This window comes from Podarcis muralis, chromosome 13 (assembly GCF_964188315.1).
Source record: "Podarcis muralis chromosome 13, rPodMur119.hap1.1, whole genome shotgun sequence".
Classification (NCBI taxonomy): Eukaryota; Metazoa; Chordata; class Lepidosauria; order Squamata; family Lacertidae; genus Podarcis; species Podarcis muralis.
Window position 1 is genome coordinate 25,308,554 of NC_135667.1, and position 21,431 is coordinate 25,329,984.

General features: G+C 40.0%; 4 protein-coding genes across 4 annotated transcripts; 3 read left to right on the plus strand and 1 right to left on the minus strand.

The window, feature by feature from the left end:
• The first annotated feature begins 3,653 nt into the window (after nucleotides 1–3,653).
• On the plus strand, nucleotides 3,654–4,577 carry LOC114582980 (olfactory receptor 5A2-like). Its single transcript, XM_028704327.2, has one exon. The coding sequence runs from the start codon at nucleotides 3,654–3,656 to the stop codon at nucleotides 4,575–4,577; it is 924 nt and encodes a 307-aa protein (XP_028560160.2).
• Nucleotides 4,578–9,255: 4,678 nt separating this feature from the next.
• Nucleotides 9,256–10,188, plus strand: LOC114582598 (olfactory receptor 8S1-like). Its single transcript, XM_028703751.2, has one exon. It carries the CDS (start codon nucleotides 9,256–9,258, stop codon nucleotides 10,186–10,188), a length of 933 nt encoding a protein of 310 aa, XP_028559584.2.
• A 4,382-nt stretch (nucleotides 10,189–14,570) lies between these two features.
• On the plus strand, nucleotides 14,571–15,515 carry LOC114582978 (olfactory receptor 5BS1-like). Its single transcript, XM_077918237.1, has one exon. It carries the CDS (start codon nucleotides 14,577–14,579, stop codon nucleotides 15,513–15,515), a length of 939 nt encoding a protein of 312 aa, XP_077774363.1. The 5' UTR covers nucleotides 14,571–14,576.
• Nucleotides 15,516–19,261: 3,746 nt separating this feature from the next.
• On the minus strand, nucleotides 19,262–20,712 carry OR13G1 (olfactory receptor family 13 subfamily G member 1). Its single transcript, XM_077918238.1, has 2 exons — nucleotides 20,667–20,712; nucleotides 19,262–20,235 (listed from the first exon to the last, which is right to left on the minus strand). Exons 1-2 carry the CDS (start codon nucleotides 20,710–20,712, stop codon nucleotides 19,262–19,264), a joined length of 1,020 nt encoding a protein of 339 aa, XP_077774364.1.
• Between the last annotated feature and the right edge of the window lie 719 nt (nucleotides 20,713–21,431).

The window sequence follows — 21,431 nt, forward strand, 5'->3', positions numbered from 1 at the left end:
GAAAGACAGATGAACTTACCAGATATGTCACAAGAAACAGAGCAAAATAAGATTTGTCCTGGAAGGAATGTAAAGCAGAGTGAGCAGAGAACAGAAGACCTCCACTCATGTGCCCTTTTGATAAAATAAAACAGATCCTCAATTCTTCCAAGCACAAATCTGTTGGCTAAATGTACTGTAAGCGTATAATTATCCATTTTATATGAAGGATACATTAATTCCCAAACCAAACAAATATTTATTCTGGTGGGATGACTATTCCCACCTTGGAGCTCTTTGCAAATAATTACCACTATCAGAACTATTTTTTGTTTCCCATGTTTTTAACAGTGGGAAATGACCTAATGCAAATACTTGTAAGGCACTGTCATACGAGGTGCATTCCCATGTCAGCCCAACATCACCTTTCTTCACCTTGAATCACAGTCATTTTATTGGTCAGCAATTTATTTGGAAAGCTGAGACATGTTCTAGCCTAGAATTAGGCAGAGTACCCAGGCACAGATAAAATTGCTAGTACCAGTCTACAAAGCTCAGGACAAATTTATCTAAATAATTGCCCCACCCTGTATATACACAGCTGATCAGTGTGCTCTGCAGGAAGGAGCCTCCTGTAGATACATACCATCAGCAAATCCATTCCATATGAAATAGAAATTGGGCTTTCAGTGCTGTGGCACCCAGACTTTGCATCTTCCACCTGTTATATATTAGGCAAGTTCCATCTTCATTGCATTTTTGGCACCTGTTGAAGACCTTCATCTTCCAACAGACCATTCAAATGGATTTTTAAAATCCCAGACTATCTGTATTGACGCAAAAAAATCATATGCATATATTATACATTTTTATTGTTGAATTTACTCAATATGATTCATGAAAACTGATTCATAAAATTAAATATGTCAACTCAAAACAATATGCCACTGATTATCTGTGGCAGCCTTCCAGGGCTATTATAACACTGATGGCAAGGGCCAGGAACAAACAAAGGTGGAGTAACCAGCACAACTATCTTTTCACAGTAGCATATTTTCATATGTAAAAGTCTGAGCTCTCTACTTCTCTCAACTCCCTGCTCTTGCGGGGGCCCAATTAGTGCCATTGCCTTCTGTTAAGAGTTTGGGTGTAATCCTTGATGCCTCCCTTTCCATGGAGGCGCAGGTTACAGCAACAGCCAAGGCGACATTTTTCCACCTTCGCCGCATCAAGCAGTTGGTCCCTTACCTTTCACACCCCGACCTGGCCACAGTGATCCATGCGACGGTCACCTCCAGGATTGACTACTGTAATTCGCTCTACGCGGGGCTGTCCTTGAAGCTGTCCCAGAAACTCCAGCGGGTGCAGAATGCTGCAGCGAGGCTCCTCACAGGGTCTCTGCTATGGGAGCATATTCACCCAGTGCTTTTCAAGCTGCACTGGCTACCGGTGTAGTACAGGGTCAGATTTAAGGTGCTGCTTTTGACCTTTAAAGCCCTTCACGACCTAGGACCCTCGTACCTACGGGACCGCCTCTCCCGGTATGCCCCACAGAGAGCCTCAAGGTCCATAAATAGCAACACCCTAGTGGTCCCGAGCCCTAAGGAAGTTAGATTAGCTTCAAACAGAGCCAGGGCCTTTTCAACTCTGGCTCCGGCCTGGTGGAATGCTCTGCCTCATGAGACCAGTGCCCTGCAGGATCTGATTTCTTTCTGCAGGGCCTGTAAGACAGAGTTGTTCTGCCTAGCCTTTGGCTTGGAGCCAATTTGATTCCCTCCCTCTCTTTTTTCTTTTCCTTCTCCTCCTGCGATGAGGCTACATTTTAATATTTTAATGTTTCAATATTTTAATGTTGTATTTTAATTTTGTTTTTAAGTTGTAATCATTCAACTTGTTTTTATTATTGCTTGTAAGCCACCCTGAGCCCGACCTTGGCTGGGGAGGGCGGGGTATAAATAAAAATTATTATTATTATTACCTAAACTCTCAAACATTTCTCCCTCTTCCACCTCTTCTATCCAGGGAAGCAAGAGGTATAATCAGAATTCAATGACTGGCAAGCCCCTTGTTCTCTGTTATTTGGCTTGTGAGAAGTGGCTGTGCAAATCTGCTTCAGCCATTTTCCTCCCTTCCTTAAATGACCGAACTATTCAGCTCTAAGCAGAGTTGCTCTCCAAAGGGACCATGGGAGCTGAGGGCACATTCCTGATCTCTGTACTACATCTTCCTTTGGCGGCGGCGGCAGGGGGATTCGCAAACCTCATGGCTCTGACTTCAAATTGAGCCGCAATACGATTTTATAATATCAGGAGAAAAGTTGTTTGATGACTTTCAGAAGAGCATATGGCAGGGATGACATCATCCAGTTTCTTCCCCTGCCTTCCAATATATCACATCAAGACTTACATATGGTTCTTCTGAACCAAATACTACATCATAGCCTGGGGAGATACAAGGTAATATTCCCCCCAACAGATCAATTTAAAGGAAGAAGATAAATATAGATGAGTTTTCCCCACAGACACTTTGCCTCCTATTAATATTTTATGACGAACATTCTGTGTGGGCGGAAGTTTATTTCAACTTGAGGTGTGATCTTAGGTATAGTGATAGTGGATGCACTTGTGGATTAAATGCTGGGTAAGTGACAACTTTTATATGCCTGTTGTCTTTGTCCATGGAGTTTTCTTGGCAAGGATACTGGAGTGGCTTGCCGGAGGACAGAGGTGCCTGGCGTGCTCTGGTCCATGGGGTCACGAAGAGTCGGACACGACTAAACGACTAAACAACAACAATAACAAAAGTGACAAGTCATTTCTGGTCTGTGCAGATGGATTTAGTGGTAGGGATGTACAATGTTGTAGCATAGTGAAAGAATTATAACCTGTTGTATCATTGGTAAAGGGTGGCAGGAGAGGGTCCCTAAGCATTTACCACCTGATCTGACTAACCACATAATGGAAGTTTAGCTAACTGAAAAGTTGAATTAGCTTCTTAGGCTGCTTCATAATAGATAATTGAAAACAATAAAATTAGGATGCAGTTTGAGCTGAGATCTCAAAAGAATATCTAGAAACTAATTCCTTCGAAACTGCAATTAGTTATTATCAAAACCATTTTTTCTTTGCTTTGATGTGCCTCAGATATCTTGCCCAAGTAGCCCTAATTTTTCCTCTGAAGTTCTGCCTTGGGTGAGATCTTGTCAGTTTGCTTCCCAATACTCATTAAATTTTCTCAATTTATGGAGTGTCTTCAGCAGACATGGTCTCCTCAAAACATATATTTTAAGTGGCATATGGCACCCATGGAGAGTGTGAATAAATATGCTGATCTCCCCACACCATTTTTACCCGAGGTAGAACTGTTAGCAATCTTAGTGTGGAGGGCATTCATTTCCTCAGCTTTCCTTCAGTATTTTGCCTTTTCAGAAACTGCCATAATCACTCTACAACAGTTGTTGAAGTTAAGCTTTGTAGCAAATCTATTACTATAATTTTTTTATAAAGAAAACTTTATAGTCTTGTTACTTAAGATATCAGTTGCGAGATTACATTCAAGCACAATCCCAGTCCAGATAAATCATAATTGTTTATCTCTTGAGATGTTCATGTTTGTTTCTTTACTAAAAAACCTCTGGTCATTTTTTTAGATGTGCATCCTTCAGATAACTTTCAATGGGAAACCAAACTACTGAATACTATTTTTTTCTTCTTGGCCTCTCCAACAACCTTCAGCTCCAGATCTTCTTATTTTTCCTTTTCTTGTTGATTTATCTGCTAACTCTGTTGGGGAATGTAATAATCATGCTGCTTGTAAAGACCAGTCCACCTCTTCAGAGTCCTATGTACTTCTTCTTGAGTTACCTCTCTTTCCTTGATGTGTGTTATTCAACTGTCACTGTCCCAAAGATGTTGGAGATCATCATTGCCAAGCAGAAGACCATCTCTGTTGGTGGATGCTTCACTCAGGCATTCTTTATTTTGTTCTCGGCTACTGCTGAAGTTTTTATCCTCTCATCAATGGCTTATGACAGATACTGTGCTATATGTAAACCACTGCATTATGTGGAAATCATGAATGTGGCATTCTGCCAAAAGCTAGTGGCCAGTGCATGGATGATTAGTTTTGTTTATGCACTTGCAAACACATTGCCACTGTTAAGGCTACAGTTCTGTGGCTCAAATATCATAAATCATTTCAGTTGTGAGCTCCCTTCCATCCTTTCTCTCTCCTGCAATGATACTTTCTTCAATAAAATGCTGTTCTTCATTTCTGGGAGCACAGTTGGGCTTGTATCCCTGTTCCTCACTGTGCTGTCTTACATTCATATCATCTCCACCATACTGAGGATAAATTCATCTGAAGGGAGACGTAAAGCTTTCTCTACCTGCAGCTCCCACCTCACTGTAGTCAGTCTCTTCTATGGAACAGGTTACTTCCGATATCTGAGGCCAAGCTCAGCTTCGTCAGTAGTTTTGGATGTAATATTGTCCATAGAATACAGCATTCTTACCCCTTTGTTAAATCCCATCATCTACAGCTTGCAGAACAAGGAGGTGAAAGCGGTGCTTAGGAGGATATTGAGAATGAAATATTGATATTAATTCCCAATTCAAATCAACAGAACAGTGTGAATGAGAAGATCGTGTCCCATTGGTTGTATGACCCCAATCTTTTATTTCATAAACCAGTTGATTAACATGGTTGTCAATAATTTCCCCTTCCATTACACGTCACAAACATTGCAAATTTTAGATGCACACATGTCCAATTCTCTTTAGCTTTTATCCATGCATCTGTAAAGCAAATAAGCAATCTCATGGAAAAGGTCCACAAGGTTTGTATTCCAGCAGGTAAAAGTGGAGCCCATCAACCAGATTCAGTTTAGTAGGGTCTCCTCATTGGTCTGGCTGATTGGGATTGCAAATATGTCAATGGTAATTATGCATTGCCCAGTACATGTCAGTCCACACTACATGATTGATGGGTTATATTCAGCTTTACTCAGCTGTGGGGATCTATGACTGCTGATTTTTAAGATGAACAATATTTTATAGAATTTCTTATTTGAATTGGTTTCAGAGAGAGGGTTTTATTATGTCATAGGCAATTTTCTTTTAATCTGTAAGCATGCCTGCCAACTCATTCACTTGCCAAAATCAGAAGAGCCTAGCTTTGGCACTCCCGCAGTAACACCATTGCTCCTGCTCTGAAAAATAGTTATGGAACTTCATTCCCTAGTGTCCTCTTTCTACTACATGACTGGTCAGCAACATATGCCCTTTTGGCACTAAAATGCATGGGAAAATACACAAACAACTATACAAACAACATTCCAACCAAATTCTTAGTGGCTATACGATCAAAATGTACATCACCTGACTCTAAGGAAACAATGAGGCATTTCAGATTGGCAAATTAGGCCAAATATCTACAAAACTTTACTGGGCATATTTTAGTCAGCAGTACTTTCTCAAAATAGACACAAGAGCTACTTTTGTTATTATTATTTTCTAAATGCTTGGAGCAGCTAGAAAGCACAATGCTTGCAGCACTCATTGAAACGACATCTAAAACTGACCTGGAAGTGTTTTTACATTATGGTGGGTAATCCCTTCTTTGTGCCCACTAAGGAAGCTCCTCTAAATCCTCAAGGGATGTTATTGTTCATATTTCCCACTGCCACTATTGCAGAGGGTCACGTAATCGGGTGATTTCATTTCTAACTACTGTGTGTGTGAGTGGAAGCCAAGCTGACAAACTTCCGCTCTTTGTTCTCAGTCCAGCTAAGGGCTGGAGAGGATGTTTGAGAAGGAGCTCACACAAAATGCCATGTTCCTTTTGCTGTAAATAATAAAATACTTGATGCCACAATTCCTACACAATTTTGCTTTTGCTGACTCTGCTTTATATCGTGCACATGTCTCTTGGATGTGTGTCGATGCTTTCTACGGGACTCCAGCAAGAGGCACCTCCCACCAATTATATGGGGGGGTATGTTTCGTAATAAAGTGTGATGATTTAAATACATTGTGAATGAACTTGACATTCCAGTTGCTCCAAACAGCTTAAAATTGGGGTTATTATTACAGTATTATTATTATTATTATTATTATTATTATTATTATTATTATTATTATTATTATTGAAGGAGAAAGCACAACCTTCAAACTATCTAGAAAGTTATACACACACAAAAGAGAGACAGGGAGAAACAGTTAAAGAAATGCAGATTTCACAATAGTTATTTCCTAAAAACCGCAAGGTAGACATGGAGCAGAGTGGGCTTTGCCAGTAGACATATACCAAAATGGACACAAACTCAAGCAGATTCATTCTGCCCATTCCTGACTGAAAGTTGCAGTTGTTGAAAATATGGAGTAGAATATGTGGCCCTGGTCTGTCTCATTGTAAGGCATCTCTATATCTAAAGGAGTCTATTACACCTTAATGTTCAACTGACTTGTAAAACCTATTGTCAGAGCTGCCTCAGGTCCCAGCTCACAAAGGACCAACGCCAGTATCTCTTTATATACAAAAGTCTTTATTGAAGTTCATTGTTGGTTTTACAGCCGTGGCGCGCAGCCCTACGTCTGTAACTCTAGACCGTCGAAGCTCCGTCTGAGTCTCCTCCCCCCAGACACCAGTTTAAGACCCTAGCCTTGCTCCACCTCTTCCTCTGCTCCCTTTTCCTCTGGGTCCGCCTGTCCGCCGGGGTTTTCCCCTTTCTGGACTCTTCTGACGCTGACTCTCCCGAGTCTTCCCCCTCCCTCCGGCGGGCTTTAGGACCTGGTTCCCAATCCGGGCTTTCTGCTGTCCCACGCGCCTGTACATTTGAACTTGGCGCGTGCGCCCAGCGTCCCACCTTCCTCCTAACGGCTACACTGCTCCTATCACTGCTTCCCCCTTCGGGGGGGCTGGCTGGAACTGACCTCCCCTCCACTCCTCCACTCCCCGACGGAGGCGTGGTCAGTCCTGACTCACTCTCCCTCCCCGCTGGTCCTGATCTGTGGGCTTCTTCCCCCCCCGCTACGCTCTGGTGGGGAAGTTGGCCCTGATCTCCAGCTGCCGCTTTGAGCCTCTCTGCTGGCCCCCCTTGCTCTGACCCTGGGCGCCTCCTTCTGGGAATCTTCTGATTCGCTGGAGAGGCTCATGGAATCTCCCGGGTCACTCTCATACCCTCCTATGCTTCCCTCAGATCCTTCCTCTTCGCTCTCCATCTCCTCTTTCCCCTGTGGCTCTGTCCCTGAGCCCCTGACACCTATAATAAATGTATTGTTTTTTGGAAGGAAGAACTAATACTGTTTCATTTAATGAAAAAGGCGTCCCTGGAGAAAGTCATTTGGCAGGATAAATTTCATGGGATTAATTCCAGAAAAATGAGCATGACATCACATCACCATCCTTTCTATACCACCTTGCTCATTTAAAAAATTGTCCAGTGCATAGGCAGAATGGACACTGAACAATGCACATTAAAAAAATCAGGCTTTTGTAGAGTTGGCAGTGATTTCAATCATTCCCTTTCAGTGTGCACAGCAGGGACCCTGAAATATTTTTCCTTTCTGTCACAGATGAAAAAACTTTGACCAGCTAGATGATGTTTGGACTAGAGGTCACATTCAGCCCCAGATGACAGGGCCAAAGGTCATGAACTGAAAACCAGCAACCGGTTCCCCAGCCATAATCTAAATGAGCAATATGACAATATGAGTGAGATTATTTTCTTTGGGGATTTCACCAAGATTTGTTTCAAATCGTCATTTTTTAAAGAAATTGTAAAGTGGATGGAGATCTCTTTGAAATACAGCTCCAGTCAAACCTAAGGGCAGTGGCAGTTGTTGCGCATCTGGATTAGCTACCAGGTAAGTGGCAATCTCTTTCTGATATTTATGAATAGTTTAATTCAGTGGGTTTTATGTGTTGGGCAATCTTAAATAGACAGTAACCAGTACATGCTATCCATTTGCAGAATTATTCAATATTTTCCTTAAGATTCCAGTATCTTGCACTTGGAAACACGAAATCACAGTAAATAACTAAGATTCACAAAGAAGCCGAACATATTTGCTAGTCTTCTGACAACTTTTTAGTACTTTCTAATCCTCCCAAATGTTTCAGCAGTTTAAAAATTCTACAAATTTGCCTCAAAATTTCACCCTTAAAAAATGAAAAATGTAGGCTGTTCTAGTATATAAAAACCAAAAAGGACCAGTGTCTCCTATATTGGCTAAAGAGCTAAAAGCCCTTGTATTTCCAGGTCAGGCTAGACTTATTCTTTTCAGAAATTCTGGAGAGCCATTGCAAGTCTGTGTAGACAGTACTGAGCTAGGTGGACCAATAAAGGACCAGTACCTAACCTAAAATCATGATCAACATATCCATAAATCTGAAAATATATCTTTTTCATGTATGCCAGCAGAATTGAGCTGACATTATTGATCTTACCAAGTAATCATGGGTCTCAAAATTGAGATCGAATAGTTTCCACATTCAGAGCAGAATGATTAAGTTTGATCCATGAGGACAAATCTGGAAATAGAAGGGGGCTCACATGTTCTCAGAGCTGCTTCCTTTTTTATAATAGGCAGATGTACAACAGGTCGAAGTTTTCCAACCACCAAATGTGTTCTAGGAAATAGTTTTACTTTTTATAGTCTTGCTTTTCATGCACAAAAACCTCTCTCCATTTATTTTTTTAAAAAATCCCTCCCTTCCCACATTTAACATTCTGTCTAGAACTTAGAGTTTGGAATTACATGGCCTTGTGCCCAGTATGGAACTATTGGGTCAGTAGTCTCCCTTTTCCCTGTCAGGTATGTAAAAATGCTATGTGTACACAGTTTGTTTTCCATCCATTCAGGTCAAATAAACCTTACCCCCCCCCAACATTAAACATAACATGCATATTGACCTCCACCTTAAAAAAGAAAGAAACAATCTTGAAGTGGTTGCACATGTGTGTGCATCCAATTTCCTTTTGTGCAGTGAGTGTGGAACTGCAAATGTGAAATCTCTACACAAACAATTAGCGCTTGAATCAACAGTCTAGTTCTTGGCTGCATCAAAACAATCATAACTATGTCCAGGTAGAGATACGGTAGATCATATTGAATTCAGCAGAGCTTACTCCCAGGTAAGTAGAGTTAAAAATTCAGAAAATACTTCCCCTACATTTATACATTTATTAATCATTTTTCAGAGCTTTCTACAAATTGAATAAATTCTATTTCTTTTTTAATTTGTACAGATGTTAAGGCTTTTAAATTCATTGAGATGGAAAATCAAACTGCGATTACAGAGTTTATACTCTCAGGACTCTCCAGAGATCCACATCTTCAGGTGTTTCTCTTCTTGGTGTTCCTAATATTTTTTTTGGTAACATTGTTAGGAAATTCTGCAATCATGCTGGTGATCAGAACTGAGTGTAGCCTTCAAACCCCCATGTTCTTCTTTCTTAGTCATTTAGCTTTTGTTGACATCTGCTATTCATCTGTCACTGTTCCCAAGATGTTGGAAAATATCATAGCAAAGCAGAAAACGATTTCCTGGGAAGGATGCATTGCACAGATCTTCTTCTTTTTCCAGGTTGCTTGTGCTGAAGTATTCATCCTCTCAGCAATGGCTTATGACAGATACATTGCTATATGTGATCCACTGCATTATACCACAATCATGAAAAAAGAAATCTGCAGACAACTAGTGGGTGGCTCTTGGGCTATGGGTACCTTCTATGCTGTGTTGAATGTTCCACCTTTGGTGAATTTGCATTTTTGTGGGAACAATATTATTGACCATTACAGCTGTGAGCTTCCTTCAGTCTTGGCCTTGGCTTGTACCCAGACCCTCATAAATTACATTGTTCTTCTTATCACTGTGTTGGTGTTTGGTCTTGGCTCCTTTCTCCTTACCCTCATCTCTTATGTTTACATTATTTCAACCATCGTGAAGATTCGTTCAGCAGAAAGCAGGCATAAAGCCTTCTCCACTTGCAGCTCTCACCTCATTGTGGTGGGACTGTTTTACATTGCAGCTTTTTTCCGGTACATGAAGCCAAGTTCAGAATCACTCACCTACCTGGACAAATTAGTGTCGGTACAGTACAGTATCTTAACTCCCATGTTAAACCCTCTCATTTACAGTTTGAAGAACAAGGATATAAAAAATGCTCTGTTGAAGAAGTTTGGAAAGTGTAAGTTTCTTCAATAAAATTAGACTCAATTCTAGAAAAGTGTACAGTGTGACAAGCTATCATTTAAAATGGTGTACATGTGTATATATCTGCCAAACATCTTAAGGGCTCCCTGTTTTTAAAATGTCATGCTTCCCTTGATACTGGAGTTAGACTAAAAAAGACCCCAAAACAAAGCTGAGGCATAAGATTAGTTTGAAGAAGACAGAACTGGAATCAATTTGCTTTCATGGGGGAAAGAGACCAAGGGGACATTTAACTAATGGGGAATATGGAAGGGTTCTTTTTTTCTTAATGGAAATCTGGAGAGAGAAAATGAATGATATGAATTATATAGGAGAAATGGAGTGAAATTTGAGTTCTGTGTTTATGGTTTGGATCCACTGCCTTGCATTTAGCTTCTGTTCTGGTGGACATCTTCTGCCTTCATCTAGTCCAGCCCTCTGAATCCAGCCAATGGTCATCCAGCCCAATACCTCTTGGAAGCTCAGGTAGAAGGTGAGGAAGCTGAACTTTTTCTCCAGCATCCAAGTCATATGCTTAAACTGCCACTGAACGTAAGCATAGGAATGGGGAACCTGATTGGTCACTTGGGCTTGCAGTGATGTAAACAACTCTTGAAGGGCCAGAAGATTCCTGTTTATGCATGAGGTTATTAGGAGTGAAGATGTGTTATATGAAAAAGGAGAGTTTATCCATATATTGCTGAAGAAATGTGTTGGAGGCATGCCTAGGTAGGATTGGTGAGATTTGAAGCTAAGAATGGGTGGACTAATATAATCTATATCACTTTCTTGTGTGTTCATTCATAAATCCACACTTCCAGGATTGCTGAATTGATCACACTAATGTATCTGAAGCACCATGACCTTGTCTCTCCCACTCACCTTCCCAGTACACAGCAGAAACTGATATTCATAGGCTCTGAAGATAGCTAATATTAGCCAATATAGCTAATATTTGTTGTTAGCTTCCACAAGTATTTAAAGTGACCTAACTGAGAAGCAATCCCCACATCATATAGCAATGAAACCCCACTAGTTAGTTAAGTATGTATTGCTTGAAGACTACAATTTTGTGGTATATTGCCACTCAAATTCATAATGTGAACCCTAGTTCTAGTATTAGCATTATCAGCCACTAAAATTATTATTTTTATAAAACAAAATGCAATTTTGTGCCTGAATGACATATTTGTAACCCAGCTGTCATCAGTCTGTATGGTTATGTGCTTGCTTGTTTGCTTAAATGGTGCTTAATTGGTGAATTGTAAAAGCAATGAGTATATGGGATCTTCTTTGTTACCTTTTAAGGGAGCTATTCCAATCTTTTTTGTTTGTTTGTTTGTTTTCAAAAGCTGTGCTGAATTTTAATATTTTACATTCTTGCTGGACACATCTCTTACAATTAACAGGATGTTCAGGGTTGTTGTTTTTTATTAAAAAATCACTATCGTGTTTTTTTTGTAATTATAGTTCTATTACTTTTATGTAATATTTGTTTAATGGCTTTTAAAATTATGTGTGTTTTTGTTATGTTATTGTAAACCTGTTTGAAAGTGGGACATGATAGTGAACAAATAAATGTGCCTATTCACCAAAACAGTAGTAAAGTGAGATTTAACTTTTGTCATGCTGAAATCAATGTTGGACCAAGACATTTTGCTGTCTGAAATGGAGTTTAAACGCTCCTCACAAGGATAAATATTTTAAAAACTTTTGCTGCATGATTCAATAAACTCCTGCTTGTAATCTATCTCCCTTTCAGAATTTTCACTGATGCCTGTTGCTTCACCCTCCTGAATGGCAGGGTTATCCTTGGATGAAATGTAAACTCTCATTTACGTTTGCCTTAGCTAAATTTCATACAGTTGCACTAGGGGTGCTCACACATTATAGTAAACAAGTGTGCAATCAGTGTTCTTGTGTACATGAATAACTGCAGTATCAAAATACAGTGGCACCTCAGTCTACAAACAGTCCTGTTAACGAACTATTCGGGCAACAAACTCTGCAAAAGCAGAGGTAGGTGTTCCGACTAGTGAACTTTGCCTCGGAAGCCGAACGGAAGTTGAACGGTGGAATGGCACCGGTGGTGGGAGGCCTCAGCAGGGAAAGCGCACCTCAGTTTAAGAATGCTTTGGTTTAAGCATGGACTTCCGGAACAAATTAAGATCATAGACCAAGGTACCACTGTATACAGTATGCCAAAATCTGGTCCTTTATCTCATGAACTGTCATGTCAAATTCGGCAACGATATCTCCAGAGGCATCCAAATTGTTGCAGTTTGGAATGTTTCATTGGCCATCTTGAATGAAATAAACTTAGATGAAGCCTACATCCTTCACTCTGTAACAGATAAACAAAAATACGGCAACAATATATTTAGAGGCATTCAAGTTGCCACAGTTTGGAATCACCATGCCAAATTGGGTGAAGGCACACCAACTGAGCAATTACATACTCATACATATTCAGAGGCACAAGAACCCTAATTGCCACAATTTGGAACCACCATGCCAAACTGGTCCCAAGCTACCCTCTGCTTGTTTATCTATATTTGCCACCATGGCAGAAAAGCTTCTCCCACTAAAACAAAACACAACAAAACTCACAGGCGTTTGCAGGAATGCACTACTGATGAATTTAATTATCCTCTTGGGATGAGTATTTCTATATAAGTTGCTACATTCCACACTGAAAGTTATATCCTCCAGGGTTTGTTATAGCAAGTATAATAACATCATGGCAAACACTCCACACGGTCTTAGTGAGCAGGGGGACCATTCTTACTGACACATAAAAGGTACTTTTTCCAATTCATTCCCTCCTTTTCAGTCAGGTAATTGTATACAAAAGTTTGAGTCTCTGGTCCAAGGCAAGGTCCGCCAGAAGCTTTTTGCATGTTTCTTGATTTCCTCTTTCCCTCTGTTTTTGCTGATCAGATTGGTTTTTCTTAGGCCTTTTTAAAAGAAAAAAGAAGAAATGAAAAGAAGAGATATGTTTACGTATGATTTCATTGTGTTTTAAGGCAGAAATCCTTGCTTATGTGAGAATGAGCAGGAAGGAAAGAAAGAAAACAGCATTTGAAATTTCTCACTCACTAGACATAAATTAGAACGTAGGAAGTGGAGCCATTACAAGGTAGTTTTTGTCGTCAGTGCAACCAAATTACAAACATAAGGCTAAAAGAGTAAGAAGTGCTCCCGCAAATGCACATGTGGGCTAAATATGGGTTCCAGGTTTGAAAAGAATGAAGACTACTGTTCTAATCCACTCTTAATAGTAACATGGCATTTATTCCTTTTACATCTCTCTCCCTCCTATATTTTAAATTGCAGTATTTGTTAGGAAGAAGAGTAGCCCTACTGTGGTGATAGTCTAAATTTCAGTTGCCATTAATTTCCTTGCATTTCACTTCATTCTGTGTAAGAAAGTAGCATTGAAGGAGCACTTCTAAAGGCTGACTCACGCACACACTAAATATTTCCACATGATGATTTCTGCATATTTAGAGTGAGCAAACCGCTGCAAATGGGAACCTTCAGAAACAGAAATGAGATGCAATGTGATTGCCTGCTGATTTTATTATTGGCATTCAGCTCTTAAAGGGACAGAAAGTCTTCCAAGGAAAAGGTGGCAACCCTGGACGTTAAATTGTACCAAACAGTCCTTAGGAAAAAAGGCTTGTGAGCCACTGATTTACTAAATCAATTCATTTTTTGTTAATCTTCAGTCCTTATGGAAGTCAAGCAGACTTTTAGAAACTGGTGAATAAGGCTGAGAAATGTTGAAAGATAGCAACTTCCCAACTGTGTGATCTCGATGATGGCAGCTGCTTTTGTTATTAGACCAGTTAGGATTTAACGAAAGATCCATATTATGGGTTTGAATATGAAATGATGCTCCCAGCATATTGAGGAAATTTTGATACTATTTATTTAAAATGTGTTATTTATTATATAAGAACATCTCATTTTAATAAGCTTTCTAACATTGATTACAGGCAAGTAAAAGGCTGAAATGTCATGCATAGCTTGCATGGAATTATGTCCCACTGAGACCAGCTGGACTTCATTTCAAGGAAACATGAACTGGATTGGGCTACAATGGCTGTTGGTTAATTTTGCTGTCTGGTCTATGACCGCAATAAAGATTTATTGATTGGTTGGTTGGTTTCAATGATGCAGAAAAATTGAGCGTGGAAATTGACTTCTCAGTGGAGGTTAAAGCTGCTCAACATAGACTGAATTCAGCTCTTAATTGATATAAGTTTTTAGAATTATGGTTCCCATCTCAACAATAGTTCAGATGCTGTAGTCTACTATTCAGGAACAACAGAACAACTTTGCTGCAATCAGATGTTTGTTTGTTTTTCAAAGGTTACCTTTTTGTTGGAAAGGAAATGGAAAATCAAACTACTGTGACATATTTTCTTCTTGTGGGATTTTCTTACAGTTTTCCAGTCCGTATTTGCCTCTTCCTGGTGTTTTTACTCATGTATGCAATAACTTTGGTAGGGAACACGATCATCATGATGGTAATAAAGAAAGACAGTAATCTACAGAGCCCTATGTACCTCTTCCTAAGTCAACTGTCTTTTCTGGATATTTGCTACTCTTCAGTCACGGTGCCTAAGGTTCTCCTGAATTTCTTCCACAGCCAAAGAATTTCTTACAGTACCTGCATCATGCAAATGTTTTTCATCATCCAGACAGGATGCACTGAAATCTTCCTTCTTACAGCAATGGCTTATGACCGATATGCTGCCATATGCAAGCCACTTCATTATGTTGAAACTATGAACATACCGTTCTGTAAGCTGCTGGTGGGAGGTGCATGGGCAATAGGTTTTGTACATGCATTGATTAATACATTTCCTGTTCTGAAGCTGGTGTTCTGTGGTCCAAACACTATCAGGCATTTCAGCTGTGAACTCCCATCTCTTTTGGCCTTATCTTGCACAGAAACCTTTGTGAATGCGATAACATTCTTAATTACAAGTAGTGCAGTAGTGCTTTCATCAGTCTTTGTCATGCTGGTGTCATATACCTACATAGTCTCTATGGTCCTGAAGCTTAATTCAGCAGAAGCTAAAAGAAAGACATTCTCCACCTGCAGTTCCCATCTCATTGTTGTCATTTTATTTTATGGCACTGCCTGCTTTAGGTATTTGAGGCCAAATTCAGCCTCGTCTGTACTACTGGATGAACTCTTTTCCACCCAATATAGCATTTCAACCCCCATGTTGAACCCCATTATTTACAGTCTGAAAACCAAAGAAGTGAAAGAAGCCATCAAGAAACTGATGGGGTACAAAAAAGTGATACCTCCTTCTGTATAATTATTATTATTTAAAAAGAGTCACATATAGCAGACCATTCAAAAATTTGTCATGTGAGTATAGAATTAGTTGTATTTATAGGAATTACTTTTCTGTGGTCATTTAAACTATAATAAAGCCATGCTGATTAATTCTGAATCAATTTTCATCTCTCTAATTTGCAATAAGATTTCTGTCTGTCTGTTTCTCATAAAAGAGAATAAACACCTAATAATATGTGTATCAAATCTGAACATTTCCCAATCAATCATAATATTTGAAGGACCACCTGTTTCCATATTAATGTGCCCATATATTAAGAACTTCATGTTGCAATCATGAACACATTTACTAGTGAGTGGCACTGTGGGTTAAACCACAGAGCCTAGGACTTGCTGATCAGAAGGTCGGCGGTTCGAATCCCTGTCACGGGGTGAGCTCCCGTTGTTCGGTGCCTGCTCCTGCCAACCTAGCAGTTTGAAAACATGTCAAAGTGCAAGCAGATAAATAGGTACCGCTCTGGCGGGAAGGTAAACTGCATTTCCGTGCACTGCTCTGGTTCGCCAGAAGCAGTTTAGTCATGCTGGCCACATGACCTGGAAGCTGTACGCTGGCTTCCTTGGCCAGTAAAGCGAGATGAGCGCCGCAACCCCAGAGTCGGTCACGACTGGACCTAATGGTCAGGGGTCCCTTTACCTTTACCTTTAAGTCCCATTGAACTCAATTGAATTTACTTTTGAGTAGGCCCATTTGTGCAGGATTGTGTTGTCAATGGAGGTCTTCTATGGGTGACTATGCCACTATGCAGTGAGATGTTTTGTTTCCAGAAAGAGATCCTTCTCAGTGGTGATGTCTCAGTTGTTGAAAGTTCTCCCCAAGGAATTTTCATTATTACTCAATTGACTGTCCTTTCAACACCAAAATCCTTCTTAGTTTCCAAGGATCTTTTTGATTGTAATAGTAGTCCTTCTGGATGTTTTATGCTGCCTTTATGATAATGTTGTATTACAATTGACCTTGTAATTATTTTATTACATACATAAACCACTATGTTTATATAACCTTATAATAATAATAATAAAAAATAGGATAATAAATAATAATAAATACCTTAAAATGGACCATGCATTCTTTAGCTTTATCCTATTTATGGTTGCAATCATTATTTTTCAACTTTGCTAAGAATAATGCAGATTACATTAGTGAAATGAATGGGACTTCCAGTCAGGAGCTGCCATGGCGAACAGCAGTTCCTATGATAGCTGATGCTAGGTGTGCAGATAATTAAGGATAATTTGGGAGTAATTATCCTTGCAAGCCACCGCCCCAGGTCGGAGGAGGGGTGAGCTCTCACTTGCAGATCGTCTGATACCTGCTTCTTGTTTCTATGATGTGGGGCAGGGGACGCAGAGTGCATAGCACTGCACGTATCGGTAACTCTCCAACACAGTCACCATGAGCAGCGGTTCCTCTGTTTTTTAAGATAGATATGAATTTGGACTTAAAAAACAGACACGTTCTGGAAGAAGGAGACAAAATAATCTGCTAAATGATTCAGCCACTGAGTGCCAAGGTCTTCATCTGGAGAGGACTATCGTCGTAACCGGACTGGAAGGTGGGTGGAGGGAAGCCTTAGTTTTTTCTCTATACATGCACTACGTAGTTGTATGATTTGTCAACCCTTCGCTGAAGAAAGAAAAATAATTTCTAATGGAATATAATTATCAATGGATTGCAATTAGTAATGGAATGCAAGAGGGAATCAACAAAAACTTTATAATTTTTACGGACTAAGTCAGCCTGGAGCAAGGCTAGAGGCCAAAGAAAGATGGTGGAGAGGATTGCGCAGTAAGAATTAAGTTCTCGGAGTGGGGTGGGTGGGAATGCTGGAAATAATGGATTGTAACAGGAAAGGAAAGACAAACATTAAAATATATTACACAAAGAAAGTTAGAAGATATAACCCCCTCTGGCAAATTAACAGAGATGGAACAGTTAAAAATACGAACAAAAGTCATTACGTCAGTGGCTGCAAAGATAAAGGAATAACATCGGAATGGTATTATTCGGATTAAATAAGAATGGAAGCAGCAGAAAGAGCAACAACAGTATCTCCACAAGACCAGAACATAGGAAGTCACCTAAAAATGTTTAATTTGGAATGGAATAATTGGTTTTTTAAAATTGTTTTATGATTTGGTATTGTATCAATGTGGCTTATACTGGATTATTATTAATGAAAAATTAATATAAATTATTATAATTAAAAAATTATCATTAGTAAAATGAATGGGTTAGGAAAGGAAGGGAAACTCCATGGTGTCCCATAACTTTGGCATATGAAACCATATTCTTGCTCCTGTTGGAAACATGGCAGGCAAGGACATTTAAGGAATAGCTCCAATATTATGAAAAGCCTTCCCTACAGAGCTCTCTCAGCCCCCCTTGTCTCTTTCCAGACCAGTGGTTGTCACGGCTAGATGCAAAGGTTGGTGTGGCTTGTTTCTATATATACTCACACACCCTTCTAAATCATTACCATCCATCCAAGCAAGAGGCGTTATCAGAGTTCAAAGACACAAAGTTGGTCTGCCAACAGTCCTGGTGCCTGAAGCCAGCTCCCCACAGAGCATGCCCTTGGAGATCCTGCCATCTTCTATTGTGTGGACATGACCAAGATAGCATAGATGTCAGTCATTGAGACAGGAGTGTTAACTTGCTTGGAATGTGGTCATGGGAAAGCATCTTTATCTCATACTCTTTGGGAAGACGATCCATTTCCATTGGGTTAGGTAACAGGAGTGAACATTTTTGTAACATGCAAAAAGAAAGGCTCACAGTTTCATCAAATTTTTCTTGAAAGATGGCCAAATGATAGGCCAAATTCCAAGGAGCCCAAGATGAGAATAAGATCATTCTGGCTGGAATGGTCCTTTAAACTCTTATCATGTCTGATGGAGGACACAATGTCTGTGAATGTGTGTAGATGCTAGCCTATTGTATGAAGGCAACATATACATTCATTTCTTCACCCATTTTTGCCTTTGGCTCTTCCAACCATTCATTAATGAAGCTTGTTTTGTTACAGAGGTGCAAATGAAATTATAGATTTTAAATTGTTTATTATCAGTGCAGTAGAAACCCAAGGTCCACTGGGATGAAAGAGTTTGGATTTGGCTGATCTTGGGCTTTCCTGGCAGAGCCGTGGTTATGGCAGCAAAAGTCCCTCACCAGTCTCAGCCAGGGTTCAGGCATCAGAACTCCCACCGGAAGGGGCTTTCTGGGGATGTGGCAGGAGTGGGATGGAATAAGGGGAGACTTATACCTATTTCAAACTGCTTTCAGCTTGGTGCATGACCCAGCAGCTGATGGTGGAAGTGCAGACTATATCCACCACAGCCAAATGGAACAGGAAGAAATGACCCAGCAGCTGGGCAGAACATATCTGACAAAATTCCTCCTGAACGACATTTGAAATAGTGATAACCTACACCAGCCTAAGTGTGACAACCTACACCAGCTTTCTATAGTTAGGATTGCTCTGTACTGTATATATCCTACTGGTAAAACTTTAATATTTCCCATCACCTGCAATATACTGTTTTTGAGTGGAGACATTTCACCCATTTACCTACAAATAATCAAATGTACATTTCTTCTCATCTACACACATACCCAAAATAAACCACCCCAAAATCAAGAACCAGAGCTCTGAATATAATACTGCAATTCTGCTGGAGAAAAAGAGTAAAATGTTGTTGCTTAACTCATGAGTTGAGGAATACTTTTCTGAGAGCTGCTTTGACATCCTTATTTCTTAAAGTGTAGACTATAGGATTCAGAGTTGGCGTAACCAGTGTGTATAGGGCAGCAACTACCTTGTCTCGCTCAAAGGAGTAGCTGGAGGCTGGTCGTATGTAAGTATAGATGACAGTCGAGTAATATAAGGACACAACAATGAGATGTGATGAGCAAGTGGAGAAAGCCTTCTTCTTCCCTTCAGAGGTCCTGATGTTTAAGATTGCCTTAACAATGAAGCAGTAAGATAAGCATGTTATTAAGAAGTCCCCCATAGCAAGAAATATGTCTGCTGTGAATACCCAGACTTCATTGATTCTTACTGGGCTGCAGGAGAGAGCCAGAAGTGGAGGAATCTCACAGAAGAAGTGATTGATACCATTGGGGCCACAGAAAGTGAGCCGCATAATCAGGCCAGTGTGAACCCATGAGTTTGTAATGGCGATAAGGATCACCACTGTGGAGAGTGCTACACATACTGTCTTGTTCATCATGATGCTATAACGCAAGGGGTGGCATATAGCTACATAGCGATCATAAGCCATGACAGTGAAGAGCACCATCTCAGCTCCCAAACACCACGTGAAGGAATAGAGCTGGGCTATGCAGCCAGAATAGGAGATTCTCTTGCTAAAAGTTGCTATGTTTGTCAGCATCTTGGGAATGATGGTGGAAGTGCAGACTATATCCACCACAGCCAAATGGAACAGGAAGAAATACATGGGTGTGTGAAGTTTGGGATAAGAAAAGATGGCAGCAATGATTGCTGCATTTCCGATCAGGGCAACGATATAAATGGAAAGGAAGAGAATGAAGAGGAAGATCTGCAGCTTGGGATGCTCAGAGAGGCCCATCATCATGAATGCGGTCACACAGCTCCTGTTCCTTACTGCAACTTGGCCACATGATCTGTTGATGCAAAAGAATGTCCATGATAGCTTCTCTGTAACACAAATCAACAACTATGATAAACAAGTGTAGTTAAAGTAATGTTTTATATCAATAGACAGCTGCTTTCCTCCTCCTTTTCTAACAACATTGATTTCACTTCCTTTAAAGCTAACTGTTATATTGGAACATCTATATTAAAATTTAAGCATTTTGGCACTTCTGTTTTTTAAGCTCACATTTATTATTAAGAGTTCTAGCAGCATGGAATGGCTAGAAAGCACAACAGCTATCATAAACATTATTGTGATATATCACCAAATAGTAAAATTTCTACAACTCACAATATATTTTAGTGATGTGCTGCAAGGACTAAGACAAATGATTGCTTCTTATGAAAAGACCAAAAGATAGTATATTTACATGTCATCAAAGTACTGCATTTCCATGCTTGTGTTCTCTTACTCCTTAGGTTAGTTCTGTTACCATAGAACACAGATAATGCTACAATGCGCTCAGTGGGCGAGAACATGCCAATATGAATGTGTGGAATGATATATAGGTGACTACAGAGAGAACAATTCCCAAAGCAACTCCATATTGGACCCTAAAGGAACAATTAAAATTTTAGTTTGTTTATGAAATGACATCACACAAATCCCCCCTTTCTCTTCAATTTATCATTAAAGTTCCTTGTTAAATTATATTTTATTGCAATAAGGATAACAACCCCTCTGAAGATTCATCAGAACATTGCATCATTTCATCCCTGGTGTTCCCCAATCAGAGCAAATGAAATGAATGCAGCTCCTGGGACTGACCTACTCCCAATACTTTGCTCACGTTCTCCCCCCACACCACCCCATATCACCATAACAAGTCTCTGATGGTGATGTCTGACCTATTCTACATGGCCAATGTAACATTAGAAAAGTTTTTGTGGCACGTTTTATTTTCTTATCATAATGTACTACAAATTTTGAAAAATTGTTTTCTTTTTCTCAATAGGTTAGATAATATCTTTCAATATATTATCATCAAACTCAGCATGAGAGCTCCTGAGGTGGATGCCAGGTGCCATTTAGAATCAAGATGGTGGACCAAAGGCGCCAACTTCCAAGGGAGAATGGGGGGCTGATGTCACAGAGTGTGTGATGTCAGAATGTTGGGAGTAGCCAGGACAGAGCCAAACACAGTGGCAGTGTATTGACAGTGTGGCTTCAATGGCCATGACGACTCGTCCTCCTGCTG

Bases quoted from the DNA above. Each gene is read 5' to 3' on its own strand.
- LOC114582980 (XM_028704327.2), top strand. From the start codon at position 3,654: ATGGGAAACCAAACTACTGAATACTATTTTTTTCTTCTTGGCCTCTCC.
- LOC114582598 (XM_028703751.2), top strand. From the start codon at position 9,256: ATGGAAAATCAAACTGCGATTACAGAGTTTATACTCTCAGGACTCTCC.
- LOC114582978 (XM_077918237.1), top strand. From the start codon at position 14,577: ATGGAAAATCAAACTACTGTGACATATTTTCTTCTTGTGGGATTTTCT.
- OR13G1 (XM_077918238.1), bottom strand. From the start codon at position 20,712: ATGTTCTCGCCCACTGAGCGCATTGTAGCATTATCTGTGTTCTATG. The intron at 20,236-20,666 runs GTAACAGAACTA...TTTGTGTTACAG, and splicing joins AGCATTATCTGTGTTCTATG to AGAAGCTATCATGGACATTC.